Source organism: Pocillopora verrucosa, chromosome 14 (assembly GCF_036669915.1).
Source record: "Pocillopora verrucosa isolate sample1 chromosome 14, ASM3666991v2, whole genome shotgun sequence".
Taxonomy (NCBI): domain Eukaryota; kingdom Metazoa; phylum Cnidaria; class Anthozoa; order Scleractinia; family Pocilloporidae; genus Pocillopora; species Pocillopora verrucosa.
The window spans coordinates 2,485,482-2,504,869 of NC_089325.1; the positions used below are offsets into that span (position 1 = coordinate 2,485,482).

Sequence of the window (19,388 nt, forward strand, 5' to 3'; positions counted from 1 at the left end):
TAGAGTAAATAGTATGTTAATTGTGTAAATTCGATGTTAGCCGGAATGTAACCAAGGAACAGCCAGGCGACGACTCCGGTAAGTCAGTAAAGTTTCTGGGGCATATTCTTCGATGTCGGCGGTAGTGGTAAACAGCACACCTTTCCACGTTCTTCTTCATGACATTGGGAAAGATTTAAAGCTCAGCGATGTCCATTACATGAAGTATCTGCTACAAGGACACGTAAATAAGGAGACATTAGAGCATCTTGATTCAGGACAGGAGCTCACTGAACTGCTTAGAAAAAGAGGTTTGGTAACCGAGAAGAAACTGGCGTTTATGAGAAAGCTTCTGATAGAAGCTAAGTGTCTTAAACAAGTTCACTTAGTGGATGAGTTCCGGGAAAAATTCACTTCTGTGACAATTATTGGTGAGTGTTAAATCCTGATTAGGAGCCATTCAAATTAGCACTGGTAACCTTGTTATAATTTAAATATCTGGCGGTTGATTCATTTTCAACTACTTACGTGGATGTCATCTGGTTCTTTATCGCTAAAAAGGGCTGATACTAGATTCATATTTCCACTAAGATCCGCTGAAATGAATCGCGATACTTTGAAAAGCGTTTCATAAAAATAGATTTCTATCATGACGTTTTGATAATTCTTTCTTTGGCCTTAGTAAACATTCATGCAGTACCGTGCGTGATTAGCAGAAACAAAGTTTGCGAGATTTCCTACAAATTAATTGTGGAAAAAATTCAAGACGTTCGCACTTTCATTTCAAGAAGCAAGTTTTGATGATACGACTGTAACACTCATAGACAACGACAAAGTTTTGAACTGCTTCATTTTTGCGCCGGCTGTTTCTTATGTTTGCTTTGTCTAACGATTCAAAAAGAAATTAAAATGTCATAATTTCTTTAATGTCACCTTAATATTGATAAAGGAACGATAACGTTAGCATTACATTACAAAAAAAGCGACGTTTGAACAACCAAACCAAACTATCTGACTAAGACAACTACTCACCCAAAAGCACAAGATGTCCCTGAGGTGTAATTAGTATTCGCAGTTAATTATCATGAACTGTTTTAGCTAATCTCGCTGTAGAATAGCTATTAACGCGCAAACCAAGACGCGCTCTTTAGCAAATATTCTCTCAGGTCCCTTCTTTTTCTTTTGATAGATGGTATAGGTTGTCTATAATACGCGTGCTTTTAGCAAAAGGTGCTTGAGGCTGTTTTCAAATCAGTATTGAATCTTGAATTGTTAATTTAGGTTAAGCTAATCGAAATTTTTTTAGTTGAATTGTAAGATCTTCAAGAGCGGATATGAGCTATTATTTGGGGGAGAAAAAGTGTAATGGCGTGGGATTTTTTTTATCCCTCCGTCTTAATTAAATTTTGAAACAACTCTGAGCGACGCAGACCTAAGCGAAAACAGTGGCACTTCAATGCATTCACATTGAGATTTTCAGACCAAATGCGTTTCAGTATTTCTTTCGCAGCCGCCACACAGTTCTCATATTTCTTTCATATGTCCTACATGTCAACACATTCATAAGGTGGTCTGCCCGTGACGGCAGGCAAGACGCTGACCCAATCCTTTCTTCTTAGGTGAGCGACAACAAAGTGAACGAGCCTCCAGATTGAACAACAGACGGGAGACCTTACTGCGCATGATTGAGAATGTGGAAAATGAAATAAGGACGTGCGAGGATGTAGATGTAGAAATCTCTAATCAGATCAAAGAATCCGAGGTGCAAATCCAGGCAAACAACGAAAATATGGTCATCGTTGAGGAAATAATTCAAAGTTTGAAAAGCAAGATAGTCAAGTATGAAAGCAATATAGAATCATTTGAAAGAAAATTGGAAACGGTTCGATTCTTCCTAAAGAAGAAACAAGTTGAGATGGACAAAATTAAACAGAAATTGGACGAAAACCATAGCAGCGCAACGATTAAAAAAGAACTAAAGGACAAGCAAGAGGAAAACGAAAAAACGAAAAGAGAGGAGGATGAACTCATCACAAAACACCAGAATGCTCTGGACATGATAAGGACTACTCATGTAGAGATCAGACACAAAACGCAAGACTTGATTGTCCTAGAGGATAGTATTCATGACTCTTTGATGCAGGTACGTGCTCTCAAGCAAAGCGCCAGGAAAAATCAACGAGCTTCGGCGGACTTGCAAGAAAAACTGGAGAGTCTTTCGCTTGAACTGGAAGATACACGACGAATGAAACCGCTGACACCTTTCTCAAGACCAGCAACTAGAGGTCAGAATCTGTTGAATGGTAACCATGGCAATGCAGTGAATGAGACACCCTTGACAAGGAGACTGGAATACAAGGTAGGTGGTGTGAAGTTTTATTCAAATTGATCTGTCCTAATTAACGAGACCATCCAAGCAATGCGTGTAGTTTATGTGGCATTTTCACCACTAGAATAGATGCATCGTGCTTAAGTCTGAAAATAACTTTGGAGGTGGTAACAAGGGCTCCAATGCTTTTAAGGAGTTTATTCTCTGAAGCTTACTCTCCAGTAATGTGAATTTTATCTCAATCACTTAACTCATAAGGGATTCTTTGCCTCTCTGAAATTCGAATAACCAGATACCGTTTACGATAAGAGTACGTTCCTGAAGCATTGCGCATGGTTATTCTCAGTCAGCAAGGGCACAAACGAATTAACGGCTAAAGGAAGGAAGTAAACAGTTGTCCATTACTTCTGGTACCCATTCCCCTTCGTTCTCTCTCTATTTCATCTACCTCCGTGTACCTCTTTACATTACCGTTTGAAAGACAAAAACCAAAGAAACAAAAAGTAGATTGATCTCTCTCTTTTCAAGGTCAAGATGGCGGACCATATAAAAATGTGTTCTAGAGGATACGTGCGAGAGGAACCCATTGCGCATGTCCGGGTCGTGACCGTGCTCCTTTAAACACACGCATCCGTAAGAACATGTTTTTCACTCCTTACACATCTTTATTTTACAACGAATGCTCACGTTTTCCCCCATAGGTTCTGGATTACGGCGAAATTTCTGAACGAGAATCAAATGTGATTGGTCGAAAAGGGAAACGCGTGAATCCTCCTCAGTTTCAGTCTCCCACCAGCGTGGCTGTCGACCGAGCGCAAGGATATATTTACGTCGCTGATCATGGCAACGCGCGTATTCAAATTCTAGACGTGAACGGTAACATTGCACGGGAGCCCTTAGTTTTGGGTGGGAAAAGCCGACCAAGCGCCTTAGCAGTCAGTCTTCGAGGAGATCTGGTGATGACTGACTCGCAGATTTTACGTGTGTTTAGCAAAACAGGTTAGATAGGCTGTTGTTAATCCCCCTCCTCTCCTACCAAATTTTCAAAACTGATGAAAGGTGCCTCTTTAAAGTATTGGTAATTGGCGGTAACACGGGAGTCTGTTTCTCACAATCTGTCAATCTTCAAATATAAGAGAATCTTTTTCTCGTCATTACATTGTCTGCCTTAACCCCATGAGCTACTCTGTTTCTCTTAGCCAGAGAAAAGCGTAAAAAAAACAAGATGCGATGTGCTTGATGGTTAGGCCGAAAATACCATGCCCGCCACGTGGCAGCGGAGGAGGAAGCCTCAAAACGAGGCAGAATGAGAAGGGGCTAACACTCAAAACGTCAGCTTTAGAAACTTTACGGAGGCCAATTTTACGTTATCAACTCAGTTTATAAAACCAATTTGTCTTCCTTATACCCCCACCGACGCGGCACCATAGTTTCTTTTGAAACTTACCCCCTTTATTCAGAAAAATTACGACCTTTTTCCTCTACTGATATATTCCATATCTCTTTTAGGTGAACTTCTTCGCCCAATTTTGCCTGTCTACAGCAAGAATGACAAACGACCGGAGCTAAGTGCTGTGGCATTTGACATTCAAGAAAATATCTACGCCGCTGACAAAGCAAACCACAGAATTCAAAAATTCACTTTTAATGGGAGTTTCCTTTGCTTCATTGGAGGACTTCATGACTTGCATTACCCCATGGGCATTACAGTTAGAAGGAACGGTGACGTCATTGTGTCGGAATACGAAAATCATCGCCTGAAAATCTTCAGCCAAGATAGCCTGGAGGAGAGTAGAACCATTGGCGTGCAAGGTGTAGGAGCAGGCAAGTTTGCTTGCCCAAGAGGGATTGCACTTGATCATAATGACAATATTTTGGTAGCAGACAGTCGAAATCATAGAATCCAGGCGATTTCTTTGTCAGGTGAACCTCTTGGGTCGTTCGGAACGATCGGCCTGGATCCGGGATGTCTTGATACCCCGTATGATGTTGTCTTAGGTACCACTGGAAACATAATCGTAGCAGATACTAAGAATCACAGATTGCAAGTTTTTACGCGCCTCGTACCCGTGTATGCAGAGCCCGGAATGTATGATGAGGAGTATGAGGAAGCCGCCGCGATCGAGGACGGGGAGGACCTGGAACTGGACGAAGGTGAATTCAAAATTCCTGGTAGCGATTTAGATAAAGAATTAAAAGATAATACGAATGACGTCAGCTCCAAGGAAAATTTTAAAAGTGACATAATTAAGGAAAAAAATGGCGAAGACGAGAAGAACGAAGAAAGACTTCCTAGCGCGCAAGAGATCTCTAACATTACAAAGAAAGGTGAAATTCAAGCCTTCAAAGAAAAAACGAGAGAATTTTCGGCGAATGATCAAGAATTTGATGCTAACAATAACTGAAGAATATTCAAAGAGAATGACAGTTGTATAATACTTGAGATGATCCTTTACTGCTCAAATGAGCAAGTTCGTTGTATGATATTAGTTCTTCATCAGATTCTCGCTCAGAGACTTTTGAACTCCTAGTTCAGCCGATTGATGTGAATTATGCATTAGACTTTGTCCTTCTTTTAAATTTTGACCTTCTAAACTAAATGGAGGCTGCTACGTTTAGTCGGGCTCTTTTTTAAACATTGGACCAGAGTTGGGTGAACGCTCATTTGAGACACAACCAGTAAATAAATAATCTCCAATGATATCTTCTGGTTACTGTTTGGGTGCTTAAAGAATAGTCTCCCCATTTACTAAATGGCATTGACGCCAAAAGAGGGTTTTCCATGGTCACAATCGATACAAAGAGGACACTATAATTCTCTTTTTTATCTTGGCATGCTGATTGCTTCAACTTCATGACGAGGCTATCTCGACCTCGTTCTCAATCTTCTCTTCGGTCAGCCATGGGTCAGTTCTAAGTTGTTCTACCGTTACTCGCTCAGTTAAGTTCCATTGTAGCATTTTGTGGATGATGGCTTTTACAGGTTCAGCGATTTTAATCTTTGAAGGAAAGTTGACTCTGCGGTGAACCTGTTGCAGCAGACTCCGTAGGTTGGAATCATCGAAAGGAAGTCGACCACAAACCATGGTGTACAGAATCACCCCCATACTCCATACGTCAGCTAATGTAGCATCATAAGCGATTCCTAAAGGGACCATCAGAATTGCCTGGTGAATCGTGAAACATTTATATATATTTCCTTCCTTTGGCGGTATTGACCCTTTGACCTCAGCAGCGACTAGCATCTAATTTCTCCTTACAATATCACCCTTGAATCAAACATTTAAGGTTCCGAGAGTAAGGGAAATGATCACATATTAAAGAGACTCTTGATTGTTAAACAAATTCTCATTATCAGCACCTAAGGAAATGTGTGGAGAACAGTATGGAGAAGATGCATATTGATTTTGGGGTGTGAGGGGTTGAGGCACGCCTGAATGTGTAATAGTCAAATCCACCAAAAAAACTTTTTCTTGAAAGAATAAAAAGTTCCTTAGAAGTTACTAGGAATGAAAAGTGAAAATGGGTATTATCTCTCTCTTTTGGCATAATAATGCGGGTAATCCCGGGGGTTCATCTGGCCCAATCTGGTAACCTATCAGATCACAGGAATCTCTTCATATATCCCGCTCTTGGACCCAGTTATGTTTTGGAAATGGTTTCTCCTCTCTGATTTAAACTCAAATAAAAAAAACTGGATTTGACAAAATATCAAAGTCGAAGTACTGTTACTCATCACATATATAAAGCAAGTACTACATCGGCTCGAGATTTGAATACGCATCCAGAACTGAACATTTTGACATACATTCTGTGATAAATGCTTCAAAAGGCGATGTAGAATACTGTCTGCAGTTTCATCTCGGTAGCAAGTGTAGGATGAAAAAAGAAAAAAATAAACCCAGAGAAAAGATCTGAGGAATTAACTCACCTTTAAGTATTTCTGGAGGTGCATAGGCGTAAGAACCACAATAGGTATGACAGAGCTTTTTCTTGCCCGTAGCTGACGTCAAATTATCGCGCGCAAATCCAAAATCAGATACAATAAGATTCTTTTCTTTGTCTAGCAACAGATTTTCACATTTTAGATCTCTATGCACCACATCTTGACTATGAACATAGGTGATCCCTAGGACTAGTTGTTTGAACAATTGTTTTGCTTGAGCCTCAGCTACTGCACCATTTTTTCTTATAAACTCTAAAAGATCGCCGCTTTCCGCCAGGTCTGTTATAATGTACATCCTGGTGTTTGTCTCAATAACCTCAATCAGTGAGAGGACATGAGGATGGTGGAGTTTCTTAAGAACCTTGATCTCTCGAGGCAGAAATTTGGATAAAAAATCCTCGGGCGCTTTCTTCTTGCATATGATTTTAACAGCAACATATCTTTTGTGCCTTCTTGAGTAGGCCTTCCTTACCACTGCATAAGATCCTTTGCCGAGAATGTCTCCCAGTTGGTAGCCGTATCGCTCTAGAAGCGCAGTCACTCCGGCAAGTGGGTTTTCCGCGCGGGTGGAACTCGGTTCCGATTTTTCAGTTTTTACAGTTCTCCCCGATGGGGCGTCTGTTTTATTATCTTGCCCCACTTCAGGTTTTTGTTCTTGATTATCAGCCATTTGGGGATTACCATTTGAAGAGTTCTTTCCCTAGAGTGACATTCTACAGCATTCGTTGCATGATCTTTTACGCAACTCTTCAAGGTAATTGATTTCTAGCAGCTAATTCAAATCTTACTTCATTCATTTTCGCTGTGACGTCCTCTTAATTAATGGATGGTTAATCAATCATTTATTCGATATTAATTGTAACTCACCAATGATACCTTTTTAATTGAAATTTGATTGCACGGCAATAGAACAAATATCTACAAAGTTTACTTAACAAGGCAGTCTTTTCGTTGTTTTCATCGGGTTATCATTGGATGTCGTAACCATAGAAACCAGACATGCGCCATGCTCGCAGATTTACCGACATAACGCCTGTTATTCCGATCCAGAAAACCAAAGATAGAGTTGATGACAAGAAAAAGTTCCATAAACAATCTAAAAAGTCCAGGAAAGGTTCTACAATGAGTACTTCGCGTGGCTCAAAACCGCAACAACACCAAGACGGACCAAGAACGGAATTAGACTATGAAATCGAACGACTAAAAGCAGAAATACAACAAGAACGACAAATGAAGTATGTCGTAATCAAAGCTAAATAAACCTTTTGTTGACGTTATTTTCCCCGGCAGTTTAAATGTAATCTTTTTGTACGGAACTCAGTCTATTATCACGGTATCGTATCATTTATTTTTGTTTTGAATTTTATTAAAAGTCACTTAGCAACATCGCCGTTTATGATGTTTGCCATCTCAGGGAATCTCCATTAGTTTTCACGATAGGAGGGATGTTTTTTGTAGGCCTAGTAACTTACAATATGCTGTACTCACTTTACGTTTCTTTTTCATGTCTTTTCTGAGAAACTCTTTATCATGAGTTACCGTTAAATTAACACTGTGCAACCTAATAAAATTGCATTCTCTGCAAATTATTTTCGTCTACTCGAATGAACTAAATTGTCAATCAAAGATTCGAATTCGCTTTGGTCCTAATTTTTTTAAAGGAAGGATGTTCTTTTCTCTATGACTAACACAGTCTTTCTTGATAGGGAGATGCTAGAACAATCTTCTGTTGAATTAGTGAATACCATCAGCGATCTGGAAGAGAAAAACGACAACGTTGAAAGCGAAGGTAAAAGGATTTGTGTATGCTTATATTCGGTGTAGAATATCAAAAGTGGTTATGTTTCGATCTTTCATTTTATTAAGTAAAATTAAAAGTATTAAAGAAGTTTCTTTGTATAGCAATCTAACTCCTGCTCAACCTTTTGTAGATAACGAATGGAAGACACGATTTGAAACTCAGCAAGAAATGAACAACCAGCTTGAGAAACAAGTTGTGTTATTACGGGAAAAACTTGGCCAACTTAAGATTCCATCTCGAGATGGTAAGCTTACTTAGAATATAAACATATTGTTGATCAATACACCTACATTTGGCCTTTGTTAGAGGAGAGCTGGCCACCTTGGTACTGCAATCTGCAATTGCATTGGACTCCAAGGAGGGAGATCCAGATTTACTGTGATTTGTGTCAGCTGTAGAGTGGCTGGTTGGCTGACAGCCTTTGAAAGCATGTTTCTGACTTACACACTATTCACACCAGCAAAACATGTTTGCCTAAACTTGGTATAACTGAATGAAAATCAGAAGCAGAGAACTGAAAACTGAATTTTTCAACAAACATCAGTCTTAACAGTTTCTATGAAGAATAAAATTTTCAACCATGTTTAACAAAACAAGTTCAAAACGTTTCTAAGCTTTGGTGTAAATGAGGTATAAGCCATGTCTAATCATGGTCAGGTTTAAGGGATTGTCTTGTCTGGGTTCATGAGCTGAGGATGCCATGCCCAGCTTATTTAAGAGAACATCCTGTGTCAAATACTTAGGAATAAATTGGTCTTTAATGTAGCTTTTCCTTTATTTCTGATGGTGCTCACTTTTGTTGATATTGATATATTTTTTTACAGGAAAACCAAGTAATCATCTCAAAACATATAATGGTTTATCTGATGTAAGTTTAGAAATTTAACTTTTTTTACTGTTTAATTTATTTTCAATTGATGTACATATTTTCATGCTTTTTTTGTATGTATGAGTCACCATTTTTAATGATGATATTTATTTCTTTTCCTTTTAACTCCCAGACCAAATTTGTAATTCTCCTTACTGTCAACCATACAATTCTTATAATGTTAATTCAGAGAATTTAGTATTGGATCAGCTAATTATTTTCAAATTTATAGTTTTCTTTATTCTTGTCACTTGCCTGCTTGATATTGTATTGATATTGTAAGGAGAACTTCTGTCTTGGTCACTCACAGGAGCTAAAGGGTTAATTTAAGTCATGCAACTGAGATTTTAAAATTATATCAGTGACCGAACAGTTCTATTCTTGATAATTTTTCCATCAGGCAGAAATAAGAAAACTAATGAAACAGCTGGAGAGGGATAAAACAGAGTTACAGGGTCAATTGCGAGACTTGGAATGGCGTCTAGACAATGAATCCAAGGTATCAAAATGCATTCTATAGCTTCATATCAAGGGTTAAAGTAATCAATTTGTCATTAACTGAATATCATTGAGTTTTTCTGTACTTTTTCTCACTGGTGTGGATTTATGGATGAAGTAACCTACATTATAGTTGCACTTGCATTGACAAGCTCAAGATCTGCTTCTGTCTTTAACTTAAACTCCAGCAGTCTGAATGATAATTCTTCAAACTGATGAATTGAATTTCCCTCATTGATGACTTGTCTCAAGAATGTGGTATTTAAATCCAGCCTGTATCCCCACAATTGATCTTATTACCTGTTTGACTGGGTGTGCAGTGATCAATATGCTGGGATAGAAGGATTACAATTCCTTCTGCTGTATACCCAGTTCAACCTTAAGTGACTGGTGGAGCTGTGCTTTAAAGGAGAATATAAGCATTGATCCATACTTGGAGTAAAGCATCAAAATTTCTCTCATCACCCAGCTACATTGATTTATTTGAAAAATTGTTGGCTGAGTGTAGGTAGAGGTTGTGAGAAAAGAAAAAAAAAAACAAACCAAGTACCAATGAAGGAAGAAATACTACTTCTTAAATATTCTCTTTAGTAGAGTCACGCTTTAGTATGAATGGTACAAAATAGATTAATTAACAATACTTCCTTATTGATTTTTGAATTAGGCTTTTCACAAGATAAATGAGGAAAGAAAGAAGTACCTAACTGAACTAGATGAGGTAAGTGTGCTGTTGAACATGATTTGCACCTGTAAGTACCTTTGCTGGCCATAAAATGGTAATCTGCCATTTCCAGAAGACTGATATCAACAGAAAAGTTTCTTTGGTTCTATATCCCACTTTTTATTAAAATTCCAAATTACACTCCTGGTCAAGAGGTATGAGTCAGTGCCTTGGCCTGGGTGAGACACTTTGCTTTTACAGTGCCTTGATCAGTCAGGAGTGTTAGTGGGTATTAATGAACTGGGTATTAATGATCTGGGAAAAAATGCTGATATTTCCCTGCAATAGAGTGTCATCCCATTTTTGTAAGGTAGCAATACTGATGATCAGTTTGTTCTGTGAAATTTGGAATAAATCCCAGTGATGGTAAAGTTGGTTTGAAAGTGAATGCTCCTCCAAATAGTAAATTTTTTAGGAACAGGTGCTATTCACCATTTTTTGTTACTTTATTTGCATCTCAGACTGCAGCATTCATCGATGACACAAAAACAAAAACAAGACAAGCAATTCATGAAGCTCAGAGAGAGAATGAAGCTCAGTTGAACAATGCAAAATTAAGGTTTGGCCATCACCGATGATATAAAATACTTTGAGATAACTATGATGTGGAGATCAGTTTAGTTTACTAAATATGCTAATTTGTTTGGTAGTCATTCTAAATCTTTGTTGCTATCTTTTATGTTGCAAAAAAAAAAAAAAGGAAAATCATTCAAATTAATGAAGAAAGGGATTTTGTGTCTACTTGTAGTTGAGGATCAACACAGGGAATTTCAATTTCAAGCACAAAAGATTTTGAAACATCTATTTCTTGGACTTTAGACCTATAGGGCACATATTTCAATGGTTCAGTAGTGTTGTTGTCTATTTCCTTATTTCCTCATCTACTTGATTTCTCATTTTTCAGACATCCTAACCACTTTGGCCTGCCAGACAATCAAAGGATAATTGATCCAAAGAGAGGTCCTGTGAAGAAGGTGGCAGCTGTGCGGAAGCTGCCAAAGTTAGACAGCTCAGGATCAGGTGGAAGTAAATCACCTGGCAACAGTCCAAGGAACAGTTAGCATACATGAATCTATAGGATGGCCAAACGTAAAGGATACCTTCAAACATGAGATACTTATTCCTTTAACCCTTGATACCTTAAGATCAGTATGCTTATTCTTCATACTGTTCTCTATACATTTCATGAGGTGCTGACAAGGAGAATTTGTTTTAGCAATCAAGAGCTTCTTTAGTTAGTGATCATTTCCTTTATTCTCATGAGCTTAATGTGTGACTCAGGATTGATATTGTAAGGAGAAATTAGATGTTAGTAACACTTAGGGGTCAAAGGGTTTAGGTAGTGTATACAATGTAATCAGACAATTTAGGCACAAAACAAACATTGTTACCCTAGTTTTAGTCAATTAATCATTGTGCTATTGCTCTCTTCAAAGAGGTAACAGACCATGGACGAAATTTCCTGGTACTATCCATTGTGGGCAGTGCATAGTCTTATTTATGTATTTATGCAAAGAAAAAATATGGGGCTTTGAATAAAAGGTGAACTATTATGACAAAGGGCAAAAAAAATAGTTGGTATAGTTCTTGATTCAATCCAATTCTTATGGAATACTAAATCAAACCATCTAGGATGAAAAACTGCCTACAACATTTGACTAATGCTTTTAAAGTTGTGAATTAAAAAAGGAAAAAGCTGCTTGATACTACCAATCTTTTATTGACTTTTGCATTCGAGCGGAACCCTACTCTCAAATGACAAAATACATAATTACCCATTGTTGTAAATGATCATATAACAATGTAAAGTTTAGTTAAAGCTTGTGTGTTTTGTTTTCTTAGCTTGTAAATATACACTCAGTTACCAACAAATATATAGAGGAAAACAGATACGTAAATATAATGATTGTAAAAGTGACATGATTGTCCATCTGATAAAATGATCATTTTATTTTCCTATCACTTACTTTCATTTTGGCTGTAATTGACACAATCAAGTGACTTGGGTTGTGCGAAAAGATCAGTTAACTCACTGTGTGGTATTTAAATTAGTTGTATGCAACTGAGCTTGAGATAATCTGAAAATGTATTGATAACATTCTGCAAGAATATTGTGATCTGGTGAGAGGGCATGACATCCCTTGATGGGGTGGAGAAGTGATGCTCAAATTTATTTTAAATAATTATTGCCAATGCTGATTGGACATTTGAATCTCTTGTTTTGAAGAAATCAGAGAACGACTTTTTTTCTGAAAATGAAAATTGGAAGAATTCGTTGCCCACCATCTCGTGAGTTGCAATGGGGTACAAAAAATACCCATCCTCCCTCTAGCCAAACCATGTTATAATTGATTTAACTTAGAGAAATCGTCTCTAAAAGGCTCAAGTACGTCCAATGCCACAGAATTAGTGATGTGACGAATTTACTCAGTAAAAAAAATTGCTTTCCATATAAGAAGCATAAATAATCGTTTTAGAATCTTTTAGAAGTTTCTTTCTATACCTTCACCGGAGTCAACTGCATTACTTGTTCCCAGGGGATGTTTACAACCAAAAATTGCCATTAACCTTCCAAAGTACCGTTACCTAAAGACCGAGCTCAAACGCGCCCAACAGAATTTTTTCAAACCAAGCGCAAACACCTTTCATTCCCTTTTAAATCAATAAATTATACTGTATTCACTTAAGTTAGCTATTTCGATGTTCGATGTTCGACGTTCGATGTTCGATGTTTACCTTTACAGCTGTTTGTTAATTAAAAGAGGTTAACTTATCAGTGCTCTGAATTACCTAAAGCTTGATCACACTCACTTTGTACCACTTATTATTTAACCAGAAAGTAACTGCTAAAATTACGTTACAAGAGAAAATTCCAAAGCTAACCATGTCAAGGAATCATTGCCTGTTACTTTTGGTAGTTAAACTAAACCTTTAGTAATTTCATTGACTCTGACTAAATTTTCGTGTAAAGGTTTTCGTACAACTCCATACTTTTCTTAAACAAAGCATTACTCCTAGAAGGAAACTAGTGTTTTTGCTATCATTTTCTTCTATCAAATAGTTTTATGCATGATAAGGTTTGAGTTATAGTATTATAGACATTATTGGGAAATCTCACCGGCGCGTCAGTATTCAAAAAGGTGATTTGATGAGGATGTCGACTAGCGATCGTCGGCATAGACATCCGGTCATACACCGGATACTGGTATTTGACTCCGACGAATTTCACTTCCGGGGAATAGTGACATGAAAGTGAGGCTCTTCAAAGAGATGCCGAGTTCTTTGAATTGGATATGAGCGGATGCAAGGTGGAGGACATTTACTGTTTTAACATAAGTATAACTATTGAAAGTTAAGCTTCAGTTGGAAAATTTAGTTGCTGCCGTTAATACTTAGCATCGTAGAGGGCATCAAAAACTTAGATCGATAGTTGTAGAGTTAAGTTACTTGGTTTTGCTCATTTGCCTTATTCTTAGCTTGTATATTTTTCATTTGAAATTCTACTAAAGCCAAGTCATCTCGTTTGCAAGGACTTCATGCTTTTAGTCATGTCTTGCCTGGAGTATTTTGGATTTACCTTCTGAAGCATGTAGTCATACAGTCAAATTATTAGTTTCTAAACCGAGATGATCAGTAACTTTTGAATTATGTCATGTTTGACAAATAAATTGGATTTCCATAGGAGTTAACCTTTTCTATAACAACAACCTGGAATGGGAACCCAGTGAAACACAGTCCTGTGTTGTTCAGAGTTGGTGCTGCAGATGATACCTCAGTCAGGGTTGATGTGAGTGGACCTTTGTTTAATGATCCTGGGCCCCCTCCAGTGGCCTCAGGAGGTGCCTGTCCAGAACTGTGGGAATATGAAGGTTGATAAGTATTACATTTTATATAGTTTGTCTGCAAATAAATTACCTTAGGATTTTCTCTGCTGCTTTAGCCCTATACCCCATACATTCCCAAGATCTGAATAAAAATAATATCAATTTTCTGCAATGTGTGCTTTAGTGTTAAATACTTTTTGCCATGTGATATTTTTGTCACTTCTCATTATCTTTCTGCTCAACTTTGTATTGGTATCCAAGGGACACATAGTTCTTTTAACTCCTGAAAGGGGAATGGGCACATACCAGGAAGCATAGAGAAGCTAACATCAATGGTAAAACTACCAACTGGTTCCAGAAAGTAGTTCCCAATGTTGCAGTCTGGCCTTGTTCCTGTTTTTGAAAATTTCGAAAATTTCTTGTCAAAACTGTAAACAAAGTCAGGTTGAAGTCTCCTGCAAAGTGTTGTAAAGTGCATTGGAGCATAGTGGTATGGATTATGCATTATATAAAAAAATTATTCATAATGCCACATCATTAAAATCTACAGTGGAATTAAAAGTGACTTGCAAAATGCCATATTTTGAATGTGAGACAGACATTAATGAGTTAAATTTTCAAGTTCAAGATGCTTGTCTATATCAACATATCAAGGACCAACAAGGTTAAAGTACGTTTTTGATGCATTTGTAATTCAGTTAGAGGCATATTTGATGAAGATAATTTGTGATTGATGTTGCTTAAATATTCTGTCACCTTTTTATTTTGATTCAGTGGCTGAGATCTTCTTCCTTGGAGATAAAGATAAATATTTGGAGGTTGAGTTATGCCCGTAAGTATTTAGACAGACTATAGCCTGCCAGAATTGCAGGCAAGCATGGGGGACTATTAATCACAGTTGGTTTTTAGTTTTGCATTTCAATGATTGAAACAATGGCGATGGCATCAGAGTTCTTGACCAATCACAAGGCAGAGTAAAGGAGAAACAGCACAGTACCAGATAGCTTTTGACATTTGATAGAAAAAAAACAAAGGTATAAATGTATCTTAAATTATAAATGAGCAGTTATAAGAAAGGTGACTACAGGTACAATCAGATTGTTTTAAATCTGTCACTAGCAATGGCTAGTTTTCATGTTTGTCTTTTTTCATACTCATAGTCATGGCCAGCATCTGGTGCTTCTTCTGAATGGGACAAGAAACATGATGAAGGTATGACTGAACCTAAAATCTGAGACAAAATGAGGTAATTTGGTTTTATCATAGTTAGTCCCCTCTACTAACTATGATGATACCAAATTACCTTGTTATACTCTCCTACCCATGCAGCATCATAGTTTCTTTTGAAACTTACCCCCTTGGGACAAAATATGCTGACTCATAATTTGAACATGGAAACTGAGGTAATATTTGGCTGGATGGGCCTCTTGGCTTGTGTTTCTTCTGTATTGTTGTACAAAAGTAAATAGGATTTTCCCTCACAAACTAAAAAATTTAAACTTGGTTTCCTCGTATTCACATGGCAAGTTATTTGTGGTGGATATAATGACATCAGCTAACAAATTAGTAATAGCCACTCTTTAGTTTGATTTAAAGATTTCATAATTTTTGAAATAGGATAAACTTGCCCTAAAGTATACAGCTAACACTGATGATGTGAATAAAACCTGGAAAGGAACTGCCATTATACCATTGGAGTACTTCCCTCCTGATGTGACAAAGATTAATGCATATGCTATCCATGGGTCAGGGGATGAGAGACAGTATGAGGCTCTTTATCCAGCTTCTGAGGAGTTTTACACACCTGACTTGTAAGTGAAACCACTTGATAAAATTATACTCACTGTGATTGATCAAAGGGAATGGAATGATGATGAAGTTTACTTCCTATGTTTGCCTGAAAATGAGGAAATGGGTGAGTGCTCCCACACACTTCGGGCTACAGAAACCTGGGGCAGATCCTGCAATTTAGCAGAGTTCAAAATTACTTCTCAACCAACTCATGACTGCATGTAGCCCATCCCCTCTCACCCACTTTGTATGGTCACACACTGAAGTGAAGTAGTAATATGTGATCCTGTCATCGCCCAAATTTTAAAGGAGCATTTTAAAGATTAAAGTTATTTGACCTCTGTGTCTTTTCAGCCATCGCCTTCAGTTTTTCAAGGAGTTTGATTTCAAGGCATTGTTTCCTACATCCTGGATACAACCAGAATCCACACACTGGACTAATATTTGAAAATAGCTCTTTAATTATTAACAATTAGGGAAATATATAAATTTATCTTCTCTTTTAAATGTGAAGTAACATATTAAGAAAACTAAGTATATAAAATAATTTTTGAAGATTGAAAAACCTCAAATGATAATAATCAACAGTCTATTTGATCCATAAGGAAAACTTTTTTATCACTGTCCAGTTTTTGTTCAAATACAATAAAGCAGTGAGGAAACCAGCATTTTGTTATTTTAAACACAGGAAATACTCCCCCAAATGTTTTGATTTTTTTTTCTAATTAAGCTTGAGATAACCAAACCACACCTGGTAATTTAAATTTTAAAAGGGGCGCTTAAAGTCCTTGAGAAGTCTCTGAATTTTATGTCTGACAAAGTGTACAAACCACGTTTTACTTTAAGTTTAAGAAGAATTTCAATGTCAATTTTTCATAATGGGGTATTGTCTAAACCTGTCATCTAATTTACTGGTACTATTTTCCAAGAAAAGTTCACAGTGTATTTCCAACTCCAATTGATGTTAGGATCAAGTTGATTAATTGCCATAAGGAAGAGTATTACTCCAGGGCCAAGTTCTTTACGAAGTGGAACTCTTTCAGATATTTTCATGTTGCTCAGCGACAGGTCAAGATCAATGGTGTATGTAACAAAACTACAATAATTTGCAGCTTCAAGTATTACACCACTTTTGTGTTCTCTCAAAAGTATGAAGAGACAGTTCTCGTGTATATTGTCAGCTGTTGTCGCTGAATTAAAAACATTACCATCATGTTGCCACATTGTAGTTGGTGGTTCTGTGGCTTTCATATAATTTCCATTCTCAGTGAATAGTCTGTTAGCAGTAGTACCTGACTCATGTAATGAAGGACCATTTTTACACACACACAGTCTTGGGTCCAGACCCTTATCTGCACAGGTCTGATAACTGCCATAACTGCTGACCCTTGTGAACTGAGTCAATTTCATGTCCATTACGACACTTCCACTTGTCACCTGAACTGTAACAGAGAAGATTTCTTGATTCTGGACATAAATATCTAAAGTCACAGTAAGCACTTCACCTATCCACTTTTCTCTAATGTTATCAAAGCGTTCTCCTCTGAGCCGTTCACAGGATTGAAAGCTAGAGAGTGGCCTTTTTGCTTGGAAGTTTTCAAGGAACTGGGTTTGTATGTTGTTATTGAGCTGACCTAAAGCAAACTCGGCTATGATGAAGTGAAATGAGTTTGTGTTGACTTTTGTCATCCATCCTTGGCAGATGCAAAGTGTAGATATAAGAAGGCCAAGGTCATCACAAGTGCGGTTACTTAAGACTGGCTGAAGAAGGCCAAGATTCTGCGGCAACCGTTCATTGCCAAACTCTGCTGCAATTGCCATAAGTGTGTGATGCAAATCAACAATGCTTACCAATCTGCCTTGATTTTGTTTCAGTATCCTTATTTTGTTTTTCCCTAGCAAGTTTTGAACCCTCTTTGGTATTATCATAAACAGGTGTGGTTGAAAAACTTCAAACCGCCCCTCCATTGTTCTTGGGTATGATCCATAATTGTTACCATGGTCTGAGAGTACTATGCTCAAAGTATTTGGATCAGAAGCTAACATATTAACAAAATTGGATAATGCTGAATCAAAAGTCTGAATCCTACATCCACTTTCCTCATGGCCTACATTTAGCATTGAAAAGGCAAACAGTGGTTTCTTTTCTGAATCCATATGTCCTTCTTTGATACTGTGTTCTAAATGTTCCAAAAACAAGGCATGGTAGTGCTTTCCTCCATAACACAAATTAGAAGGGCCGTGAAAAATGTCTGAAACTCCAAAACGTCTAAAAACTTCACAACTTGAGTGTGTTATTCCTGTAAAATCAATTGAGTTATTTTGTAGAACCCTGGCCAAGTTATGCCATACTCTGCTTAAGGTTAAACTTTTGTTCATAACTTTTAGGTTCCTCACCAGGCCCCACTCGTGAGCCCAACACATATCCTCTTGCCACATTGTCTGATATCCCAGTGATTTAAATTTTCCAAACATAACACCTGCTTTCACAGGAACTGGGTTTATAAACTCCTTTACATCACTAAGTTCCCCAGAAAATAAGGCATTAATGCTTTCAAACGTCCTTTGCTTAACGGCGTGAAAAAGCTCAAAATCTAGCACCAGTGATGAAGAATTCGAATTAATGCTTCGAAAAGCTTTAACAGTTTGAGGCAGTGAGCGATAGAAATGAGGTCTAGACACAGAGTCGATAAGAATGATGTTTACATTGATGAGTTTTTTGTTAGTCTCCCGTCGCGGTTTCTCGGCTGAAACACTTCTAGACGGAAGAATAAAAAGCTGGGTCTTGGCTGTGGGATTCCAGAATTCATCGCACCTCAGAAAAGCAAACGGGAAATAAGCATTTGTTGGTGTCGATTTAACATAATTGTTCAGTGTTTTCTCCACATCTTGAAGGAAAGAAAAATGTTTCCAGCTGAGAGATCCGTCCTCTGGATTAACGAAGCCCACAGAGATAATATCTGAAGACCCACAAGAGGTTATGTGACACTCGATTTTGGGAAGTCCCCAAACTGTTTTCTCAATTTTGCACAAATCCATCTGGGTGCTGTTGCAAGTCTGGTTTCTAGGATCCGTCGTGAAAAATGACTTTGCCAGGGCACACGCTTCTTGTCTCACTTTTGGTAAGCGACAAGACGAGGAAAAAGTTAAGGACGACACTTCTTGAACTGAAAGCGATGGACAAGCAGAATATGTCTTGTTCCTTGTAAGTTTCACTTGCTTCAGTTGGTAACGCAATTTTTTCTGCCATTCTAGGAGGGAATTCCATTTGCGACGCGACTCTGATTGTTGTGCTAGATGGTCAGATCCTTCCAGGAATAAAAATTGATAAATCAGAACTGTAGCGATCACGAATGCCAGCGAAAGGAAGAAAAAAAGTAACGACCTTTTTGCGTGACGAAATGTACAGAAAAACACAGCTGGGGGAAAACAAGGACGAAACATGAGGAAGGAACAACAAGGCATTAGACTGTTCTCGACATCAGTGATGAGAATTAACAGCTACGCCTGAAATGAGCTCAAAATAATAGACAATACACCTGTCCTTGAAAAGAAACCACACAATATACAGAAAACAATCGTCACTTTAAAACAAGATCATACGAGTCTGCACGTTTGTCATCATGAAAGT

The 19,388-nt window shown here is 37.7% G+C and overlaps 5 protein-coding genes across 5 annotated transcripts; 3 read left to right on the plus strand and 2 right to left on the minus strand.

The window, feature by feature from the left end:
- Positions 1-61: 61 nt before the first annotated feature.
- On the plus strand, positions 62-4,946 carry LOC131784329 (protein lin-41-like). The gene is made up of 4 exons (XM_059101132.2): positions 62-410; positions 1,599-2,338; positions 3,010-3,307; positions 3,818-4,946. The coding sequence occupies exons 1-4, from the start codon at positions 113-115 to the stop codon at positions 4,711-4,713; spliced, it is 2,232 nt and encodes a 743-aa protein (XP_058957115.2). The 5' UTR covers positions 62-112; the 3' UTR covers positions 4,714-4,946.
- Positions 4,947-5,160: 214 nt separating this feature from the next.
- LOC131784384 (testis-specific serine/threonine-protein kinase 4-like) lies at positions 5,161-6,924 on the minus strand. Its single transcript, XM_059101192.2, has 2 exons — positions 6,240-6,924; positions 5,161-5,453 (listed from the first exon to the last, which is right to left on the minus strand). The coding sequence occupies exons 1-2, from the start codon at positions 6,922-6,924 to the stop codon at positions 5,161-5,163; spliced, it is 978 nt and encodes a 325-aa protein (XP_058957175.2).
- A 329-nt stretch (positions 6,925-7,253) lies between these two features.
- Positions 7,254-12,485, plus strand: LOC131784377 (coiled-coil domain-containing protein 169). The gene is made up of 8 exons (XM_059101180.2): positions 7,254-7,489; positions 7,961-8,043; positions 8,186-8,299; positions 8,880-8,923; positions 9,324-9,422; positions 10,086-10,139; positions 10,604-10,701; positions 11,047-12,485. Exons 1-8 carry the CDS (start codon positions 7,254-7,256, stop codon positions 11,201-11,203), a joined length of 885 nt encoding a protein of 294 aa, XP_058957163.2. The 3' UTR covers positions 11,204-12,485.
- Positions 12,486-13,404: 919 nt separating this feature from the next.
- On the plus strand, positions 13,405-16,985 carry LOC131784359 (UPF0462 protein C4orf33 homolog). The gene is made up of 6 exons (XM_059101160.2): positions 13,405-13,450; positions 13,825-14,011; positions 14,741-14,798; positions 15,127-15,178; positions 15,584-15,777; positions 16,112-16,985. The coding sequence occupies exons 1-6, from the start codon at positions 13,436-13,438 to the stop codon at positions 16,203-16,205; spliced, it is 600 nt and encodes a 199-aa protein (XP_058957143.2). The 5' UTR covers positions 13,405-13,435; the 3' UTR covers positions 16,206-16,985.
- LOC131784357 (uncharacterized) lies at positions 16,659-19,388 on the minus strand. The gene has a single exon (XM_059101157.2). It carries the CDS (start codon positions 19,220-19,222, stop codon positions 16,661-16,663), a length of 2,562 nt encoding a protein of 853 aa, XP_058957140.2. The 5' UTR covers positions 19,223-19,388; the 3' UTR covers positions 16,659-16,660.

Bases quoted from the DNA above. Each gene is read 5' to 3' on its own strand.
- LOC131784357 (XM_059101157.2), bottom strand. From the start codon at position 19,222: ATGCCTTGTTGTTCCTTCCTCATGTTTCGTCCTTGTTTTCCCCCAGCT.
- LOC131784359 (XM_059101160.2), top strand. The intron at 14,012-14,740 runs GTTGATAAGTAT...ATTTTGATTCAG, and splicing joins AGAACTGTGGGAATATGAAG to TGGCTGAGATCTTCTTCCTT. The intron at 15,179-15,583 runs GTATGACTGAAC...TTTTTGAAATAG, and splicing joins GGACAAGAAACATGATGAAG to GATAAACTTGCCCTAAAGTA.
- LOC131784377 (XM_059101180.2), top strand. From the start codon at position 7,254: ATGCGCCATGCTCGCAGATTTACCGACATAACGCCTGTTATTCCGATC. The intron at 8,300-8,879 runs GTAAGCTTACTT...ATTTTTTTACAG, and splicing joins TAAGATTCCATCTCGAGATG to GAAAACCAAGTAATCATCTC. The intron at 8,924-9,323 runs GTAAGTTTAGAA...TTTTTCCATCAG, and splicing joins CATATAATGGTTTATCTGAT to GCAGAAATAAGAAAACTAAT.
- LOC131784384 (XM_059101192.2), bottom strand. From the start codon at position 6,924: ATGGCTGATAATCAAGAACAAAAACCTGAAGTGGGGCAAGATAATAAA. The intron at 5,454-6,239 runs GTGAGTTAATTC...TGGTCCCTTTAG, and splicing joins ACCTCCAGAAATACTTAAAG to GAATCGCTTATGATGCTACA.
- LOC131784329 (XM_059101132.2), top strand. From the start codon at position 113: ATGTCGGCGGTAGTGGTAAACAGCACACCTTTCCACGTTCTTCTTCAT. The intron at 2,339-3,009 runs GTAGGTGGTGTG...TTTCCCCCATAG, and splicing joins CAAGGAGACTGGAATACAAG to GTTCTGGATTACGGCGAAAT. The intron at 3,308-3,817 runs GTTAGATAGGCT...TATCTCTTTTAG, and splicing joins ACGTGTGTTTAGCAAAACAG to GTGAACTTCTTCGCCCAATT.